Consider the following 17,798-nt stretch of genomic DNA (forward strand, 5'->3'; position numbering starts at 1 on the left):
CTCAAGAGTGATGCACCTGTACCACGAGTGCCGCAGCCTACCAAATAGCATCCCTCCACGATTGGTGCTCATTTGTCGATTTCTTGCGTAGTTGATGCTTTTTGTGTTGATATGTCAATCACTATTTGCTTTTTTCGGTGATGCCTACTATTTGTTCAAGTGAGTAGGTTCATTCGGTTTTAACCGAAAACCGAACCGAATTTGTCGGTTAACCGAATCTTCGGTTTCCTAAATTCTCATGCCAATTTCGGTTACCATTTTTGAAAACCGAATTTGTTCAAAAATCGCAAAAACCGAACCGAAATTTCGGTTAAAACTGAATGCCCACCCTGAGTACAAAGGCTTTAATTAGCGGGCACGGTCGGGGGCCACCCTTACCACACACTCGTACGATGCGCCGTCGCCTTCTCCACCTCAATACAAGTACTTTCCATGAAGGGACCAGAGAGAGATAGCAGACGCAGCCACCATAAAAACACACCAGAGAAGAGGAAATTAGATCTAAAGAAGGAGGAGATCCCCATCGACTCTCACCAAGATCTGCCACCTCTAGATCATCCACACACCCATCATCATCCCACACATGTACTGAGAGAGAGAGAGAGATTCATACTTGTAAGATTAAGTATTTGAACCTCTATTCCTATCTTGGTTTGTATTTGATTCGATCTTCAACTATTGTGGCTTGTTACGGTAATATCGAGATGAACTCAATTTACATTGTTATGATATTATTGTGCTTTTCTCCTCGCATGTGTGAGTAGATCCCCATAGGTGTGGGAGATGCAGAGGATTGGTGAGATGTGATGTGTCTATCTTATTCCATCTATTTGTGAATTATGATTGTGATAATTATATATGAGAATGAATGTCTATGTGCACCTAATGTTATTATCTAATTTAAGGGCCCAAATAGCATGATCTTGAGAACTCTAGTCAGGAACTTGTTTGCTAGTGAATCGGCGACCCCCTGAGTAACACGACCGATATCAAAGAGGATCTAGCATAACTCAAGGACAATAAGGAGCCACCAAGATTAACGCTTTGATCTGGTTTAACCACCTTAATAGATGTGTTGACCATAGTTTTGGTAACAAACAGAAGAATCATTGGAGTCAAATGAAATCTAACAAGAGGATTCTTACTCTTATTTAGGTTGCTTGCCTAGTCACATATAAATAAGAAGAATTATATTCACTTATCACACCTATTCCACCGGGCACATTCACTATCACCATGAACCGTGTTTCCCTGCGCCTAATCTTTCGTCTGCAAGGAACTAAATACAACTCTCAAAGCTGTTTACTTTTATGCATTTTATTTTATTGCACTTTCAATATACAAAAATCTTATATTCACACTCACCTTTTTTTCATTTCAATTCTTTCAGTCAATTCACTCAAGATCCGTGACACCTTGAATGCAATAGAAACTCCACAGGTAAACACTCTAATAGGCTCCTCAATGGAATACGATATAAAATAATACTTCCACGAAACATGCTCTAATGAACATGTGTACTTGCAGGCCATCAAAGACCTTGTTGGGCCTAACAATAGTTGGATTTGGAAAGATAAGGTACATTTGAAGATAAAAATCTTCCTGTGGCAACTTTGTTACGATGCTATCTTAACTAGAGACAATCTTAAGAAAGGAACTGGAAGGGATCTCCTATTTGCTCGTTTTGTGATAACATATTGTGAAAAATGAAAATCATATGTTCTTTTCTCGTGTTATTGCAATAGCGACTTGGGGGTGTGTTGGTGCTTGTGTTGGAGCTAATATTTGTCCTTCTAATAGGTGGCAGGCTCTGGCTTGGATGTGTGCCTATATGACAGGAAATAAATAAATTCTAATGGTTGTCATTTTCTGGTTCATTTGGATTACCAGGAATAAGATAATGTTTGATGGGTTCGTGCTCAAAAATCATGTCGCAATAATATAGAACATTTTCTCTTTCTTGAATTATTGGGCGGGTCTTTATGATGATGGCGATGCTCTGAAGATCAAGAAGGGAGCGGAGCAGCTGATGAAAAAAGTGAGGCACATGTCACAGGATATCATCAGATTTTCGCCCCCATAGTGGATGCTCGATTTCGAGTATCTATCAGCGGGTTTCCTGAGGGTGCGAGGGCGGCTTCTTTCCTGTCTCCTTTTGCTGCATTTATGGTTTCCATTATGTAGCAGCAATGGAAAGGGGTAACCCGTTTGGAAAAAGAAAGTTTTCCTGGCCTCCCTCTTTCTTCCCTTCTTGTACAACCCTTGTAATCCTATCGCTGATGTACTTTTGCTAACCCAATTTATTAGAAAATTATACCATAGGGGACCCCCCTATGGTTTGACGGTAAAAAACACATACACAACCATACATCCATACAAATACATACTGTCATGTATTTCTAACATAGTCGAGCGAGAATTGAACTATAATCGACCGCTAGCCACCTCCATATTTTAAACCTTAATAATTGACAGAAACTTGGGTCAATGTCTGATGTTCTTGTCCATTATTTCAGATCAGCTTTCTGCCATGTTGGTAATCCCACGATCGAACTGAAAAGACTCCTCGTTTGTGTAATCCCATGAAACAGAGTCTTCCCTCATCCCAAATGCTAATGGAATATTCAAGATCCTATTGACGTCAACAGATAGGAACAACATAGCCTTTATGTGTAGCAAACACCAGGTCAAGCCATTTTATACACAACAAAACAATTGTCAACTAGTTACACAAATATACAACTGCACACCACTCTCAAAACAACAGTTACAATCACGCACACAGCACACAACCATCACACATGTTGGTTAACTTGGCCTTCGCCACAATTAGACAAACCACAGTTACTACCTCTCTACAGCTACATATGTAGCAGTGACCACCCCAACTTTAACTGGATCATCGTCTGGCCCTGCCACCACCACCAGCACCACCACCACTAGAACTCAGCAAACAACCACAAAACAGGCAACACTATTCATGAACAACAGAGACAATTATAAGCTATCCCTTCCAGGAGTTAATGTCTTGTCTATCGAAGATACAATTTCGCTGTTGGGTGTTGTTAGAAGGTGGTCTAGATCATCGATGTCGCTATCATCGACGATCGACGCGTTTGACTCCAAGCCATCATCTGAAGCAATAGCACCTTATCAGTCACAAGCAGTCATTTGTGGTCTAACCATTAGTGCCAGCAGGAATATAAGGTAATAAATATAGGTACTGTTGTGTATTTAATTATTTTTATCCCATATTCTGACGTGTGAAGAGTGAATCAAAAAGTGTTTAGGTATACGTGGATGCAGAAGTAGTGGTAGCCATAGATTTCAGGGAACTGTCTGAGAATTGATGTTGTTTATTGGAGGATCTATGTGGCACAGAGAAACTTGACCAATTTTTAACATTACAACTTTTCAAATGTTCATACATGCTCAAGCACATTGGGCATCTGAAGATTCAGGTTGCAGACTACGTAAGACCTCAGATGTCTACACAACATGGAATTGGCAGAAAAGGGTAAAGGAAATTACACAGTATATCTTAATAATTCTAATTTGATTTATCATCACTATGCAATTTTAAGACATGCTAGAGCAAATATAATATCAAAAACTGAATCGCTGAAATGCTTCATTACAGCCACTTAATGGAATGTGGTGCAAGGACTGATCAATATAGTTTTTTTTTTCCAAAATGCAGATCATCCCCTGCCTCTGCATCGAATAGATGCATACGGCCTTTATTTCCTTATTAAAATGTAGCCAAGACTGATCAATATAGCTAAGCATCTACGCAGTCAAAAATGGATCTGTACAATGCCATGCAGAGCAGCACTGTGGCCATACACACAAACATGCAGCGTTGAAGCTAGAGGATCAAAGCATTGGGGTCAGCCCCATTTCTTATGATGTAATCTTCCAACAATGAACAATGAAAAGACAAGGTTAATGAAGGATTTGATCAATTCGATAGGGTTAACACCAGCTCCGCACAACATGGAGAGACAGAGAGGGGAGAGAAAAATACCAGAAAATTCAAGGTGTGCACTTCCATCTCCAACTGCATTAACCTTAATGTTTTCAGGCAGTACACAGTTGCAAACAGAACCTGTGATTCCACAATATAAAGCCAGAAATAATTGAGAATTGCAATAGTAAAGGAGAAGTACATTATGAATTTGTGTTGTAAGACCTAACCTAATCGGGCAAGTCGGTTGACCCATCCAGGAGTCGGCTTTCCCGTCAAACGCTTGCAGACGTCAGCCGTGAAATGGTTACAGTTCTTGACAATCAAGTGGTAAGTGTCGCCATGATAATCCTCGGCGAGATCCTCTAAGAAAGTGCGAACTTCAGAACGGGACATATCGGTGGTACCCACACACACTGAGCGCCTGAAGATGAAGCCAGGACAGCTTTTTGGTTCTACTTGGAAGACTCCGCTAGTTGGGTATTCGTGGGCTCCAAACCCAAACTCCATGCCATGCACTGCAAAAATAAAGGTTACTGGAATGGTCAGCCTTGGGTGTTCAACTTATAGATAGTTGCATGAAACTGATGTGCACAACTTCACGTGGATTTAAGTTTAAGTTGATCCAGAAAATGGAAATGCTAGAAAATACAGCCTGTAGGGAGTCTAGCAAAGCTGTGATTCATAGAAGAGTTTGAAAGGCCTTGGTCTAGAGCAGCTAGCTCATAGTACTAAAATGGAAAGGACTGTACTAAATGTGTGAAATAAGCGTGTCGAACAGGCCAAGCCTAGTCTAGTTAAAAGAAAGCAGTAAGCGAAACCGGCAATAGCAATGGCGCAAGGTTCAGTAGTACTCCTAGGTCATATGCAACCGTTTCGTCCTGTCGCTCCCGCGAGCGCAGGGCGAAACCCTAGCCTCCCCCAACCTCAAGTCCCTCCTCCTCCCGTCCCTCCCTCGCTGCCGCCAGAGGGCGTCGCCGAGCAAAGCCCCGGGGCGCCGGCGCCGGCGGGGCATCTCTCTCCCCCGCGTGGATGTGGTGGCGCGGGCTGGCGCGGTCGGCGGGGGTGCCGTGCTCGAAGTCTGGCGCGGCGGCGCGGTGGCCTGACCACGGCGTGGTGAAGACGCAGCTCCGGCGGGGTGGCGGCGCGGCTTCTGCTGGCTGGCGCGGCCCTGCGACGGCGTGCCCGTGGCCAGGGGTGGCGGCGGCAGGCCCAGATCTAGGCCAGCGGGCCTAGGTCTAGGCCTCATCTGGGCTGCCTCGGGTGGACGGCCCCGATGCGTCTGGTCGACGAGCGGCGAGGGCGCTGGTTCGTCTCCCCCGATGTCCTGCGGCGGGCATCGTGGTGGGTGCCTCGGTCCGGCGTCCTCGACTCCTCGGGATGTGAGGCGGCGGTGGGCGGCGTCTGCGGCGTGGATCTACGGTTCACGTCGGTTTCGGAGGTAGTAGCTGATGTCCTTGGCTCTTGCTCACCTTTTCCCCACCTCCTGGACGAAAGTCCAAAATCTCGCTGATTGGGCGGCGGCGACGCGCTGCTGCGTCGTGACCTTCTTGGAGGCGCCGCCTGGGGAGGTTTGGGTAGGGTGGCGGAGCTGAAGGTTGCAGCTTTTGGGCAATGCCGGTCCGTGAGCAGCTGCGGTGATCTCTGGCCCGTCTGCGTGTGTCGACGGCAGTCTGCCCCGTCCTCTGCAGGTGCTCCCGGCGGATTTCTCGTCGCTGGTGGGTGTCCAAGTGCTCGGCAGTGTGGCCGGTATGGTGTGATCTTCGTCAAGGTAGTCTTACTCCAGGGCGGCGGGTCCGGAGCCCAACACCTCTGCAGCTCTCGGGTGAGCTTCTCTCATGTCCGATGGTTCGACGCCTTCGAGCCAGGCGAGAGGGCAGGGGCCCTCTTCGGCATGAGAACAGGTTGGTGCCTCTGGTGCTCGTAGTCCTGGTTGTTCTCCTCGGATTCAAGACTACAACTCTGCTCCGGGCAGTCCCTCGCCGTGCCTCCGGATGGTGTCCTTGGTGCCGAACAGCGGCGGTCTGCACTTCTGCAAGCTTATCCTCGCTCTTAGTACAGTGTTGTAATTCGTTCTGTGTGTACCCTTGTATCTTTCTTGCCGTGGTGTGCGTGGTGTGGTGCACTGTTGTAACTCCTGGCCGGTTGATGGCTTTGTTAATTCAAAGCTGGGCTTTCGAGCCTTATGTTTAAAAAAGTACTCCTAGGTAGTAACAGTCTTATGAATCTGTCACGCCAACCCACTGGGAAACTTATGAGTGTGAGTACAAAAGCGCAGCCGTGTATTAACTGTACTTATAAACTGGGCATGTAAGGCAGTCTTGGAAATCATTTTACTACACTAGTACAATTGGGGTAAAGTATGGTCTGGCACGGTAGCAAAACATGAAGGAAGCTGGAAATGAATGTAGCAACCAAGGAATTAAGTGGTTGTGCTAGTCTCTCTTATCCGCCGCTCGTGGTATCTACTACTCCAATTGAGCTAGCTAGAATTAGCATGGTATGTACACATGGTCGTACTAGTTAGCATCAGAGATAGTACTAGAAGGAGGCGAGTTGGTAGGTAAGGAAGCAAGGTACCTTCGAGGCCGGAGTGAAAGATGCCGAGCCCAAACCAGTAGAGGTAATTGTTGATGGGGGAGATGTCGTAGATGTTGAGGTACACCTTGACTGCTGCGGCGGGCGTAGGAGGAGGAGGCGCCGGTGGCGGCGGCGCGGCGCTGAACGCCGGGAGCACCCGCATGCGCATCCTCCCTTCCTCCTCGTCCTCGATCGTGGTAGCTTGGGCTTGGGCTTGGCTTAGCTCCACGGCTTCATCCGCGCGCGCGCGGTCCAAGACAGATCTGAGGCTCGATTTGGCCGGCGGCTCCAGCCTCCAGCTCCTCCTCCCTCGCTCGACGCTCGTCCGTCGAGAGGAGAGAAGAAAGAGAAGAGAGATTGGGGAAATTCTTTCTTTCTTTGTGGGCTAGGGGCAAATTGGGCAGAAAAGAAGTTTTTTCCTTCTTTGTTGCCGGATGGGCGAGTGCGTCTCGATTGATTGGGAAAGAAAGCAAAGGTAGAAGAAGCAAAGGCAGCAGCTGGCAAGTGAGTGAGATACAGTACCAGTTCCCCTCTCTCTCTCTCTAACCGTTTCTGTCCTGTCCTAATGTTCGTGTCAACCACCTGTCCTAAACATAAAATTACTACCTCTGGTACATCAACTATAGCACAGATGGTTGGCAAGGAAACCCATTTAGAGAAATAGAAAACGAGACGACCTACCTACTGACCTCAAAGCTAATTGGAGCCAGCCAGCCAGGTCACATGCTAGCCATCAGCAGCAAGACGACAGAAAGAATGCCATTATGCAACTTCAGATGCACACCATCTACTACTACAACATCTTCCACTTCGATTTAGTACAACACATGGTTTGCAATTAAAGAACTGAATATTTCCTCCTCCACAGACTTATATCGCCCACCCACCAAATCTCCTTGTATATTATTATTATTACTACTGTACTATTATTATCACAAATCAATGCTGCAACGGTTTCGCTCAAAAATATCAGCGACAGAATCAGTTTATGATCATCAGATTCAGACGGTGTAGTGCTGGTTGTTGATGTCATCCAGGTCGATCCCTTTCAGCTTGGCCGCCGTCTCCACCTTCCCCTTGAGCGTGTGCAGCGCCCTCAGCCTCGCGATCTCCGCACGCCGCTTGGTCTCCTCTGCCATGTGCCCCAGCTCCACCGACGCAGCCTTCTCCCGCCCCGTCCCCGCCGACTCCAGCCCGTGCAGGGTGCGCTGCTCGTGCGCCCACGCCGCCTCCCGGGTCTCACGCCCAAAGTTCTTCTGGCTCGAAAACGCAACCTGAAATATCATACCAAACCATGCATGTATCAACAGCCATCCTCACAGTTCAGAGCATTCAGGTTCACAGATAAACACTACTAACCTTCCTGTCGATGACGAGGTTCCAGGCTCTCCCGCTCAGCCCATACCGCACCGCGAACTTGATCGGGTCCAGGAGGAGGTAGATGATGATGTTGTACACCCAGATGGCGCCCGTCCAGCCCCACCCGATGCCTCGGATGCTCGCCAGCTTCCAGTTCACCATAGCAGCCAACACAGTGGCGAGCTGCATTATCATACACACCCTTCATTCTTAGTGTCAAAACATCACTAGACTACCTCAAGCTGGTAATTACAAGTCATCGTAATAGATAGGAACTCACCAGCTGAGCAACCACAAAGGCGCACATGAGCAGAGCGCCAGGCCTCTCCATGAATGACCAGCCCCTCGACCGCGTCACGAATATCAGGGCTTGGCTGATGGTGCTCACTTGGAGGTAGACGGCGGAAGCCATCATCTCTGTGTTCCTCGCGATCGATTCACTGTCTTTGCCGATCTTGTCTATATTCAGCGTAGGAACCTTGAAGATGCCCTGCACATAATTACATGGAAAGAAACAAGTGAGTTTGCAAGCCACAAATAGTCCTACCAACAAGTGCCTGTGTGACAAGGATGAAATAATATTTACCACGAAGAACTCCGTCTTGTAAGCTGCCCAGAAGAAGAGCACCGTTGTTACGGCCATATAAGTCCCCAGGACCACACCGGTTGCAAAGATCTCTGCTAGCTTCCAGCTGTCAGGAGAGGGAGATGGCTTCACCTTATCTTTGGAGATGGTCATGATGGTTCCTGGGCAGTAGTCATCACCACAGTTACAAAAATATTAATATCCATATTTCTAAATACATTTCTGATGAGAAGATAGCAATGTTCTTTACCATCGTTAAGAATAGCTATCAGAAGAACCATCATTGGGGGGAAGTCAAACTCCCAAAAGCATGCCAAGAGCAAGAACCCAAGCTGCACAGATAAGGTTTGGATCATTGATATGAATTCCAAAATAGAACTAGCATGTTCTACATCACCCACAGAATCTCTTTGGAAAGATTGAGCAAACAAAGAACACTGCCGGGTTAGCTCTCGCTAGCTAGATACTTAGTAAGGTTGGTACATAAAGGGTACATGGTACTTTTGATCCATCTACAAGGGTTCAGTCGAGAAATGCTATCTAACACGTTTTGGCAAGCTAAATTAGCCTGCAAAAACATCTCATATTAGGGAGCAGAGAAAGTAGCATTTACTAATATACAAGCAAGAAAGTTGACCATACACTAATTATTCTCACGAACTTGTCATGACAAAAATAATGTAACTTGGTAATCAGATGGTAGGCAAAGGGTACACATATCTTAGGCAACACAAACTTACCACTATACGGATGGTGATAGAGACAGCGTATATCTGCAATAGAACAGAACTGATTAACATCAGACAGCTTTGCTTATTACCAGAATGAAATAGTGTTTCTGTAACACATGAAAGGGAACTAGTATTTCCACTTTGAAGAGAGCTCGCATGATACAGCCCATTCTTCCTGAGATAGCAAGGTAGATAAATATATCTTATGCACTGTAAACACACTTAACTGTATAATTTTTCATCCGCTGAAAAATTGCACGGCTGGTCAATACAGCACTGATGATCACACTCAATCCAGGTTCTGTCAGAACTATATCAGAGGCTCCACGGGCAGCGTCAGTTGCATCAGCCACGGCAATTCCAATGTCTGCTACCTTCAGGGCAGGTGCATCATTAACTCCATCTCCCGTCATCCCACATATGTGTTTTCTGGATTGTAGCCTTTTGACTATTTCATATTTGTGCTCTGGGAAAGGAAACAAGTTAGAGTGATAAACCCGATGGTTTAAAAGAAGTGAAAATTAAAGCTCACCAGGGAACACTCCAGCAAACCCATCTGCTTGCTCAATCAACTCATCCACTTGTAGGACTGCAATATCACCATCTATCTTGTCACCCAGCAAAGATGATGACGGATACATGTTTGTGCCCATTCCTAACCTCCGTCCAGTTTCCTTACCAATAGCCAACTGATCACCTGAATTGTTTTCCCAAGGGGCATACTCATTACAATAGTGAATCTAGGGAAACAGAAGGATCTCCCTGATGTTTAAAGGTTATTCAGCCATCACAAAAGAAATTCTTGTGAAGCTCGGGAAAGCTACTACTGCTAGTAGGCTAGCATGTGAATCAGCACTTAACTACTTAAGCTCTTTATTTTGGAACATCTGTACATATTAGAAGTTAACATTTTCAGACTGACTTGCCAATATTTCCAGTCTCTCAGGAACAGCCAATCAAAGGGAAATAAACAACATACCATTATCAAAGCATGTGCGATCATTGCAATTCCACTATGCCAGAAAGTGATTTTTTTCCAATTTGGTGTACTAAAAAGGTACCTGTAATCATTTTTACGCTAACTCCAAGGTCAAGAGCTCGGCGTATGGTTTCAGCACTATCATGGCGGGGGGGATCAAAGAGTGGAAGAAGACCAATGAATTGCCAAGGTCCACCAGCACTTTCCTTGGTACCTTCAGGAACTTCCTGCACAATGAAGGAAATTAGCAAGTTCTATAGGTAATGGACCAACATATCAGTAGAAGGCTAGCATTTAATCAACCTGATATGCAACAGCAAGCGACCGCAGCCCTCTCTCAGCAAAATTGTCAATTACTTGATGGACCTTTCTTTCAATCTCAGATTTATTCCATGCCAGGTTCAGAATCTGCAAGAGAATTATATGAAACATAAGCATATGAACAAATGACGTATCCTTGAACGAAAAATCAGACTCCATAAGTTTCTATACCTGTTCAGGTGCACCTTTGCTAACCCTGTGCATTTTACCCTCAGCGTCCAAGTACGTCAGCGCTGTCCGCTTGTCCGTTGGGTTAAATGGAAGGAAATGGACTTCTTCTATGCCAGCGCGTGCCTAACAGCAGAGAGATGAGAATAAAAATTAGGTGTGCAGTGTCCCTAACAACAGAAATTCTTGCCATACTCCCTTAATCGTTGTACAGGGAATAGAATCTACCGATGAATATGAAATCAAGATGGTATCGATTACAGCTAAGGCTGTTATTTGGTGCACTATTTAATCCCTAATTGAGCAAACCAAACAGGCAGTAATCACTAGAACCAGTTAAAAGTCATAAATGGAAATTACAGAGAGATTGTTACCTCTTTTGGGTCTGGCAACATTGCCACAATAGCAAAATCGATAGCATCTTGATTCTCTAGTCTTGAAGCCCTTGCCGCCATCAACACAACATCATTTTTCTCATAACCTCTTGTAAAAACCTAGAGCAAAATATTTCTGTCTCAGACCTTAGGAACAGGTACAATTAGGATCAACATGGATACAAGTTGTGGGATTTATGACCTCAATTATATTGTTGTCTACAGTCAGTTTGTTGAGTGTCAATGTTCCTGTTTTGTCACTGCAGAGCACATCCATTCCGGCCATCTCTTCGATTGCAGTCATTCTTTTGGTAATAGCACCCTGCAGACAATAATTAACAGAAGCAGTCACTTCCTAGAATACAGTTACCCACCTTTTTTTATTTCCGTGGTAGCCACAAAGCTCTGGCCATGGATGAATATTCAAACCTGTTGTGCCAGTTTGTGTGACCCAATAGCCATAGTAACCGACAGAACCGTGGGCATGGCAATTGGAATCCCCCCAATGAGAAGCACAAGAAGGTTATCGACTATCTTGCGGTACCCTCTAGATTGAAGAGCCCACATGACAATCAACTCGATGGTCATCCCAATGGCAATGGAGCAAATGCAGAAGTTCCCGATTGAAGTCAGAACCTGAAAGCGTCCATGAATTGCAGCCGGTATCATGAGTTTTCAGCTGACGCTGGAGTAAGTGAAGTGAGACGGCTTGCTGGATGCTCTACCTTTTGAAAGTGGCCCACGTGAGTGGTTGATTCAACGAGATGAGCTGCTTTCCCAAAGAACGTATGGATCCCAGTGGCAATGACAACTGCTTCAATCTCACCTTGCTTACAAGTAGAACCGGAGTAAACTCCGCCTCCAGGATGCTTAGTTACGGGTAGTGATTCTCCCGTAAGTGCAGACTGCAAGGAAAACAAATATGTTATTAGCACACCTGCTTCGTATTCTCCTTGCATCAGGATTCTTTTAGTACTTAGCAGAACTAGCTAGTGTAATAAATATGCAATAGGCAGAGGGCATAGTTGAGTTGAGTTGAGCTGACTAAAAGACCTGATCAATTTTAAGTGGATCGCCCTGGAGAAGTCTTGCATCCGCGGGAATGATGTCTCCAAGTTTAATACTGATTATATCACCTGGAACCAAGAAGGATGCATCTAACTCATTCCAGGTTCCATCACGCAGAGCCTAGAAAAGAATGTAGCGTGAGCACACATAAGTATGAAAAAAGGGGCACCATATCCATATCCATATCCATATATGGTGATCCTCGAGTGCTAGTGGTAGGTAGTACTCGGAAGGTGATGAGGTGGCATAAATCACCTTGGCCTTTGGCGCAAGGCGGGCCATAAGCGCAGCAGCGGCATTGCCGGCGTTGTTCTCTTCTATGAAACTGATGGTAGAGTTGACAACCAGCAGCACCATGATCCCGATGAAATCGTGGTAGTCGACGCCCATTTTCTGTGTCAACAATGAAAGTTGCAGTTACTAATTAGCCAAAGAGATTATAGTAGCTAGCTAGTAATAATAATGTATAATCTGGAAGAGTGATAGTGGGTACCTTTCCCCTGAGATTCGTTCCTCCGTGGGCAAGGGCAATAGCCATGATAGCGGCGGCCTCCATGACCCACGAGAGCGGATTCCACATGAAACCCAGGAACTTGAGGATCTTGCTCTCCTGCAAAGCATTTATCGACGAGCCGTTGGCATCTGATTATTAATGATTTGGAGAAAGGATTATGGTATGGAGGCAGTTGGCATGGTTATACATACACGCTTCTCTTCTAACTTGTTGTAGCCGAAGATATCGACCCTCTGCTGGGCACCCTCACTGGTAAGTCCCTCCTTGGTACACTTGAGATGGTCGAAGACCTCCTCCACGGGGATATGCTCCTGCAATTAATCGGTTGTCCCATTTGGGTTTGAGAAATGATGACTGATGAGTGGGGGGGAACAGTAGGTAAGTAGCAGCAGCAGTACCAGATCGACGGTTTCCCTGCTGATGGCGTCCATAGCGGAGAGGCCATTCGCCTCCACCCCTTTAGGACTCTCCACCGAAGGCGGCTGCTCCTCTTTGCCGTCCATGCCGGGCGGGCGCCAGGCAATCGACTCAACTCAACTGTGGAGCCCCTTGGGTTGGCGAATGGGAAGGGAAGGATGAAGCAGACGGCGAGCAGGTGGATGATGCGGAGGCGGGGGCTGGAGTATAAGTGGAGGGTGAAGGCAGGGGACACGGCGGCGATCGAGAGGGAGGAGGGGCGTGCTCCCGGCGGCCATCGGCATCGGTCGTGGCTCCCCATGGGTAGGGTCGTGAGTGGCAGCAAGGTTGGCTCCATCTCCAGCAAGGGGCCAACGAGGAGCGCCTAGGTCTCGTCGACGGTCGTCTTCTCCCTTCGGTCTCGTCGCCGGCGGCGCGCCTCTCACTCTTCTCTTTTTTTTTTCTATCTTCTATGGGGGTGGTGGGGAAGTTTGGACAGACGCGCGTTCGTACGGACGGATGGACACTTCCAACGAATGGCTGCTGCCAATCAGCCTAGAGCTGATCGAACCAGGCTGGTCCGTCAGTCAAACAAACGCCATTGGTATTGTCTCTTCAAAGTTAGTACTCAGCTGTCTTTGTTTTTCTTGTTAGTTGCTGCTCATGTTACCAGGAATTTCATAATAATCTTTAAAAACATCCAAATAAAACAAGGACATCTCCAACGCCGGACCTATTACAAACATGAAATGTGTACTTTTTTGTTTCCTTTGGGTCTCATAGATATACGGCGGTGCCCTATGTCTTCCCCTTATTTGTTTGGGTTGGGTAGACCTAGCGGGCAGACCTATTTGATTTAGGGGCATGAGAGGTGTACATAGCTACTCCGGCGGACTTTATATTAGGGGCATGTGAGAAGATATGAGGTGCCTCCGGGATTTAACCCTAAACCGTTCTATGTGGTTCCTCTAAGGTTCCGGACGAACTTCATGGTCGTGGTAGTGAACTACAGTCTAATGCTGGTAGCAGGTTGCACAAAAGTAGCTAGTAGTGCTAGCTGGCTCTCAGCATCCCAAGTTGCTAAAGAAGCACATTGCAAAGAAAAATAGAGTAATATAGAAAGGATAGATGACCAAATCTGTGACAAGTTCATGATTTAAAAAAAAGTAGTTTAAAAGTATCCAAATAAACATACATATACAAAATACTCTCCATGTTCCTAAAAAAACTGGTCAATTTTATTTAGATATGGAGGTATATAGACATATTTTAACTATAGATACATGGTATCTAGAAAAGTTTAGCTGTTTTTTTTTTTGAAACACGGGAGTGCAATATTAACACCTAATATATCTATATTACGTCTTCCATTCACCCTACTCTCTATCATCACAATGGTGATAGCAAGGACATGCATGAGCACGTCATAGGTACAAAACCCACCGAGCTTGCACTCTATGTCGAAGTGTTACCTCATGTGCAAAAGAGTTGACTCAAGAAATGTTTAAGAAAAAAAAGATAAGAAAAGGGGGTATTGCTATGATACATCTTCCAAATTTACACACATACCCATCCAAATAAAACAAAGCATACACTAACAAGGAACATAAAACATACATCGCCAAGCCCTTCCAATTGGAGATTGGTTGTTCTTCTACAATGCCACCGAAATAGGCTTCTGTTTTCAAATTACAACAATACCATACATTATTTTTCATGGTTCAAAATAAATTAAGCATGCATAATGAACACCTCTCATCTTAAATGGGCAAATACGTTGTACCAAGTTAAATATTCACTCATTTACATATGCACTAGCAAACATGTCACAATTGGTTTCTATCATCTTAAATTAGTTACATAAGAAATTTATGTCCATGCATTTGTAGGTTTTGGTTTGGTAATAATTTAGGAAATAGCAAAGCACTACATTCTAGTAAGTTGGTTTTGCATTCCAAAAGCAGAGTCCCGCAAGCTAAACCTCGCAACAAAGTACTTGCTGACAATATGTATGATTACCCTTTAAAAAAGTATTGTTGCACTTGCGTAGGAGAGGGTCAAGCGTAAAAAAAATTGTGCTTCTGGTTGTCCACTTTAATGGGGTAATTATTGTCACAAATGCATAAGTAGTGGGGTATAAAGTGGAATTCACCCTAAAAATAATATCAACACTGCATCCACCATTTGAAAAATAACCCACTTTACTGCAACAACTCTTCCATTGCGTTAGGCTCAAAGTTGTTCAAAAAAACACATGTTGCGACATAATAGAAGTTTATATATGAGCAGAAAAGGATGTCTCGTTTTTTAAAAAGAGACTTATGTTCAGGCTAAACATCCACGAAATGACAACAGAACTAACAATTGTTTAGCATTTGCTTTGCTAAATTTGTGATAGTTAAGTCTATCTTGCCAACACAATTCAGCCAGTCCAAGCCTCCAAGGAAATACCCCTTCACTCCAAAGACTTGCTGGTGATTTGTTTCTTTGCTGGCGAGGCAAGGAGCGATGCAAGCGACGTGAGATTATGAATGATAGGTGTACATACCAAAGTGTTGGTTGGTTTGGTGGATTTTCCTTGGCTGTATCATCAGCCGTTCAATGGATGACAGTATATATCTTGTAAATCATTTTGTTCGGCGAAAAGAGTACATATACAAGCATGTATAGGGTGTGTATTTGCACTTTTGTATGGTCGACCTCTTCTTGTTTGCGTTGCTTTGGTTCTCCCTTTACCTTTGCCTTAACAGCCATGACACCAACTGCACCAACCAATAAGAACACTCACGTACAAAGCAGTAGCCAGACAGGACTATTAGTAGACTAATTGCATTTGGAACTTTGGTACTACTAGTACATCACATTCACATGCTTCTTTTTTTTCTGCCAACACAAGGCACACATAAGCACATGCACATGTAATGCCATTAGCATTTAGTTGCTGGACCGGCGCCAGTGCTGTACTACCTGGAGAGGCAGGTAGAACAACTGGTGATGGTGTCAACTCTTGTGCGTTGTGTGGCTGCCCAGCTAATTCCGCAGAATTTGTGCATTAGTTTTAGTTTTCTCTCCAGCATGTTAGGCTGGGTTGCTCACTTGCTTGTCTTGACCCTGTCTACTAGTGTCTACCCAACTTGCTTCTGTTTCAAATGCTACAGATGTAAAACATTCTATTCCATTCCACCCATTACACAACAATTGAGTCTGGGGCTGAACTCTTCAATTGCAGCAAAGCCATAGCATACATAGATGGGGTATTACCGTATTATTAGTACAATGGAATCTATATATGAAGTAGTCATCTGTTTCAGAGAACAGTACTAGTAACAACAAACCGGGAGAGAGGACAGAATATTAGTAGTACTGATTATAAGAGTCAGGGTAATATAGTTCAGATCTGTCTTGCAACAAACAAATGCAATGGTATAGCTCTGGCTGTCATAACAATCACGATTACATGCTGGAATGGAAAGTAAGAATAAGGATCAGGCCCAATTCAATTCTCTGGTTAGCTAGCTAGCTAGTAGTTTTGTCTATGGAGTTTGAAATGATGTAATAGCAAATGTATGTATACACAAAGAAGCGAAAATCACAGCTAATCCTAGCAAGAAAATATGAAGAGAAGAAATCAATGGATTTTGATTTGATTCATCCTGCTGCATGCTAATCTCTCCAGAAAAGAATGAAAATGGTCAAGGAATACCAGTCTGTCTCTGTCTACCAATTGTATATATATGTGTGTATCAGGCTATGGAAGGGGATCTTGTTGGCCTAGGACTTTGTTGTTGCCGTGGCCATGGATCGTCGCATCGGCCCGGTCTCGACGTCGCCGTCCTCCTTCTTCTCCACCACCACGCCGTCCTCCTTGTCCTTGTCCTTCTCCTCGTCCCCTCCATCGGACGCGGGCTCGAGATCGTCCCGGACGCGGAATGCGGCGTGGAGCAGCACCACGGGCACACCAGCCGCGAGCGCGAACAGCAGCTTATCCACAGCCCCTGCGGCGACGAGGTCTGCGAGCACGAGCGCGACGAAGAGCGCCCCCACGAGGCGGCGGTCGAGGAGGCGGCGGAGGAGCGCCGAGTTGGGGAAGGCCTTGAGCAGCCCGCCGTAGAGTAGCAGCCCCTTGGAGGCGGCCATGAGGAAGAGGACCGATGCGCGGTGGCGGGGCGCGAGGGAGGCCAGGAGGAGCACCCATTGGATGACGGCGTAGTGGAAGCGGAAGGTGCGGAGGTTGCGGACGGCGCGGACCGCGGCGGCCTCGGCGTCGGGGGCCGGCGAGAAGGCGGAGGGGCGCGGGGCGAACCGGGCGAGCGCGCGGCGGGTGGAGCGGGCGCTGGCAAAGGTCTTGTCGAGGGCGCGCCGGATCGGGCCGGGGCCGTCGGCAGCCATGACTATGCCTTCCCCCGATCCCGATGGCCGGCGAGCGAGATCCGCGTCTGTCCTCTCTGCCTCTGCCTGCCTTGTGTTGTGTGTGAGACCTGTTTCTGTTGTGTGGGTTGGTCCGCTTTGCTTGCACACTTGCACTCTCCTCCTCCTTGCTCTTGGATATGGCTTAGTAGCCCAACCACACTTTTCAGCAAAATTTGGGACTCAATTAATTTATAGGATAGGAAATGCATAGGAATAGAAAAATCATGGAATCAAAGATGTCATGCCTACTTAAAATTTATAGGAAGATGAAGCGAGTTTGATTGCAGGAAAGAAAGTTTTCCTGTAGAATTTGCAGTACAAGATTTTTATAGCATTAGCTCCTAT

The 17,798-nt window shown here is 45.8% G+C and overlaps 3 protein-coding genes across 3 annotated transcripts; all 3 read right to left on the minus strand.

Moving 5' to 3' along the window:
• Window positions 1–2,649: 2,649 nt before the first annotated feature.
• On the minus strand, window positions 2,650–6,915 carry LOC124701160 (deSI-like protein At4g17486). The gene is made up of 4 exons (XM_047233208.1): window positions 6,548–6,915; window positions 4,198–4,485; window positions 4,028–4,108; window positions 2,650–3,134 (listed from the first exon to the last, which is right to left on the minus strand). Exons 1-4 carry the CDS (start codon window positions 6,714–6,716, stop codon window positions 2,998–3,000), a joined length of 675 nt encoding a protein of 224 aa, XP_047089164.1. The 5' UTR covers window positions 6,717–6,915; the 3' UTR covers window positions 2,650–2,997.
• A 446-nt stretch (window positions 6,916–7,361) lies between these two features.
• On the minus strand, window positions 7,362–13,462 carry LOC124701159 (plasma membrane ATPase 1-like). The gene is made up of 20 exons (XM_047233207.1): window positions 13,046–13,462; window positions 12,839–12,958; window positions 12,627–12,743; window positions 12,389–12,526; window positions 12,119–12,253; window positions 11,791–11,970; window positions 11,495–11,701; window positions 11,268–11,387; window positions 11,066–11,185; window positions 10,695–10,817; window positions 10,506–10,610; window positions 10,285–10,429; window positions 9,756–9,920; window positions 9,451–9,689; window positions 9,233–9,265; window positions 8,743–8,824; window positions 8,493–8,653; window positions 8,187–8,396; window positions 7,907–8,089; window positions 7,362–7,821 (listed from the first exon to the last, which is right to left on the minus strand). Exons 1-20 carry the CDS (start codon window positions 13,148–13,150, stop codon window positions 7,549–7,551), a joined length of 2,961 nt encoding a protein of 986 aa, XP_047089163.1. The 5' UTR covers window positions 13,151–13,462; the 3' UTR covers window positions 7,362–7,548.
• Window positions 13,463–16,464: 3,002 nt separating this feature from the next.
• LOC124701161 (PRA1 family protein B2-like) lies at window positions 16,465–17,432 on the minus strand. Its single transcript, XM_047233209.1, has one exon. The coding sequence runs from the start codon at window positions 17,430–17,432 to the stop codon at window positions 16,815–16,817; it is 618 nt and encodes a 205-aa protein (XP_047089165.1). The 3' UTR covers window positions 16,465–16,814.
• Window positions 17,433–17,798: the final 366 nt, after the last annotated feature.

Source organism: Lolium rigidum, chromosome 3, assembly GCF_022539505.1.
Source record: "Lolium rigidum isolate FL_2022 chromosome 3, APGP_CSIRO_Lrig_0.1, whole genome shotgun sequence".
Classification (NCBI taxonomy): domain Eukaryota; kingdom Viridiplantae; phylum Streptophyta; class Magnoliopsida; order Poales; family Poaceae; genus Lolium; species Lolium rigidum.

Coding starts and splice junctions, on each gene's coding strand:
- LOC124701160 (XM_047233208.1), bottom strand. CDS start 6,716: ATGCGCATGCGGGTGCTCCCGGCGTTCAGCGCCGCGCCGCCGCCACCG. Junction 4,486..6,547: donor CTTTCACTCCGGCCTCGAAG/GTACCTTGCTTC, acceptor TTATTTTTGCAG/TGCATGGCATGGAGTTTGGG. Junction 3,135..4,027: donor TGCACACCTTGAATTTTCTG/GTATTTTTCTCT, acceptor CTATTGCTTCAG/ATGATGGCTTGGAGTCAAAC.
- LOC124701159 (XM_047233207.1), bottom strand. CDS start 13,150: ATGGACGGCAAAGAGGAGCAGCCGCCTTCGGTGGAGAGTCCTAAAGGG. Junction 11,971..12,118: donor ATCCACTTAAAATTGATCAG/GTCTTTTAGTCA, acceptor TTTTCCTTGCAG/TCTGCACTTACGGGAGAATC. Junction 9,921..10,284: donor TAGCGTAAAAATGATTACAG/GTACCTTTTTAG, acceptor AAAACAATTCAG/GTGATCAGTTGGCTATTGGT.
- LOC124701161 (XM_047233209.1), bottom strand. CDS start 17,432: ATGGCTGCCGACGGCCCCGGCCCGATCCGGCGCGCCCTCGACAAGACC.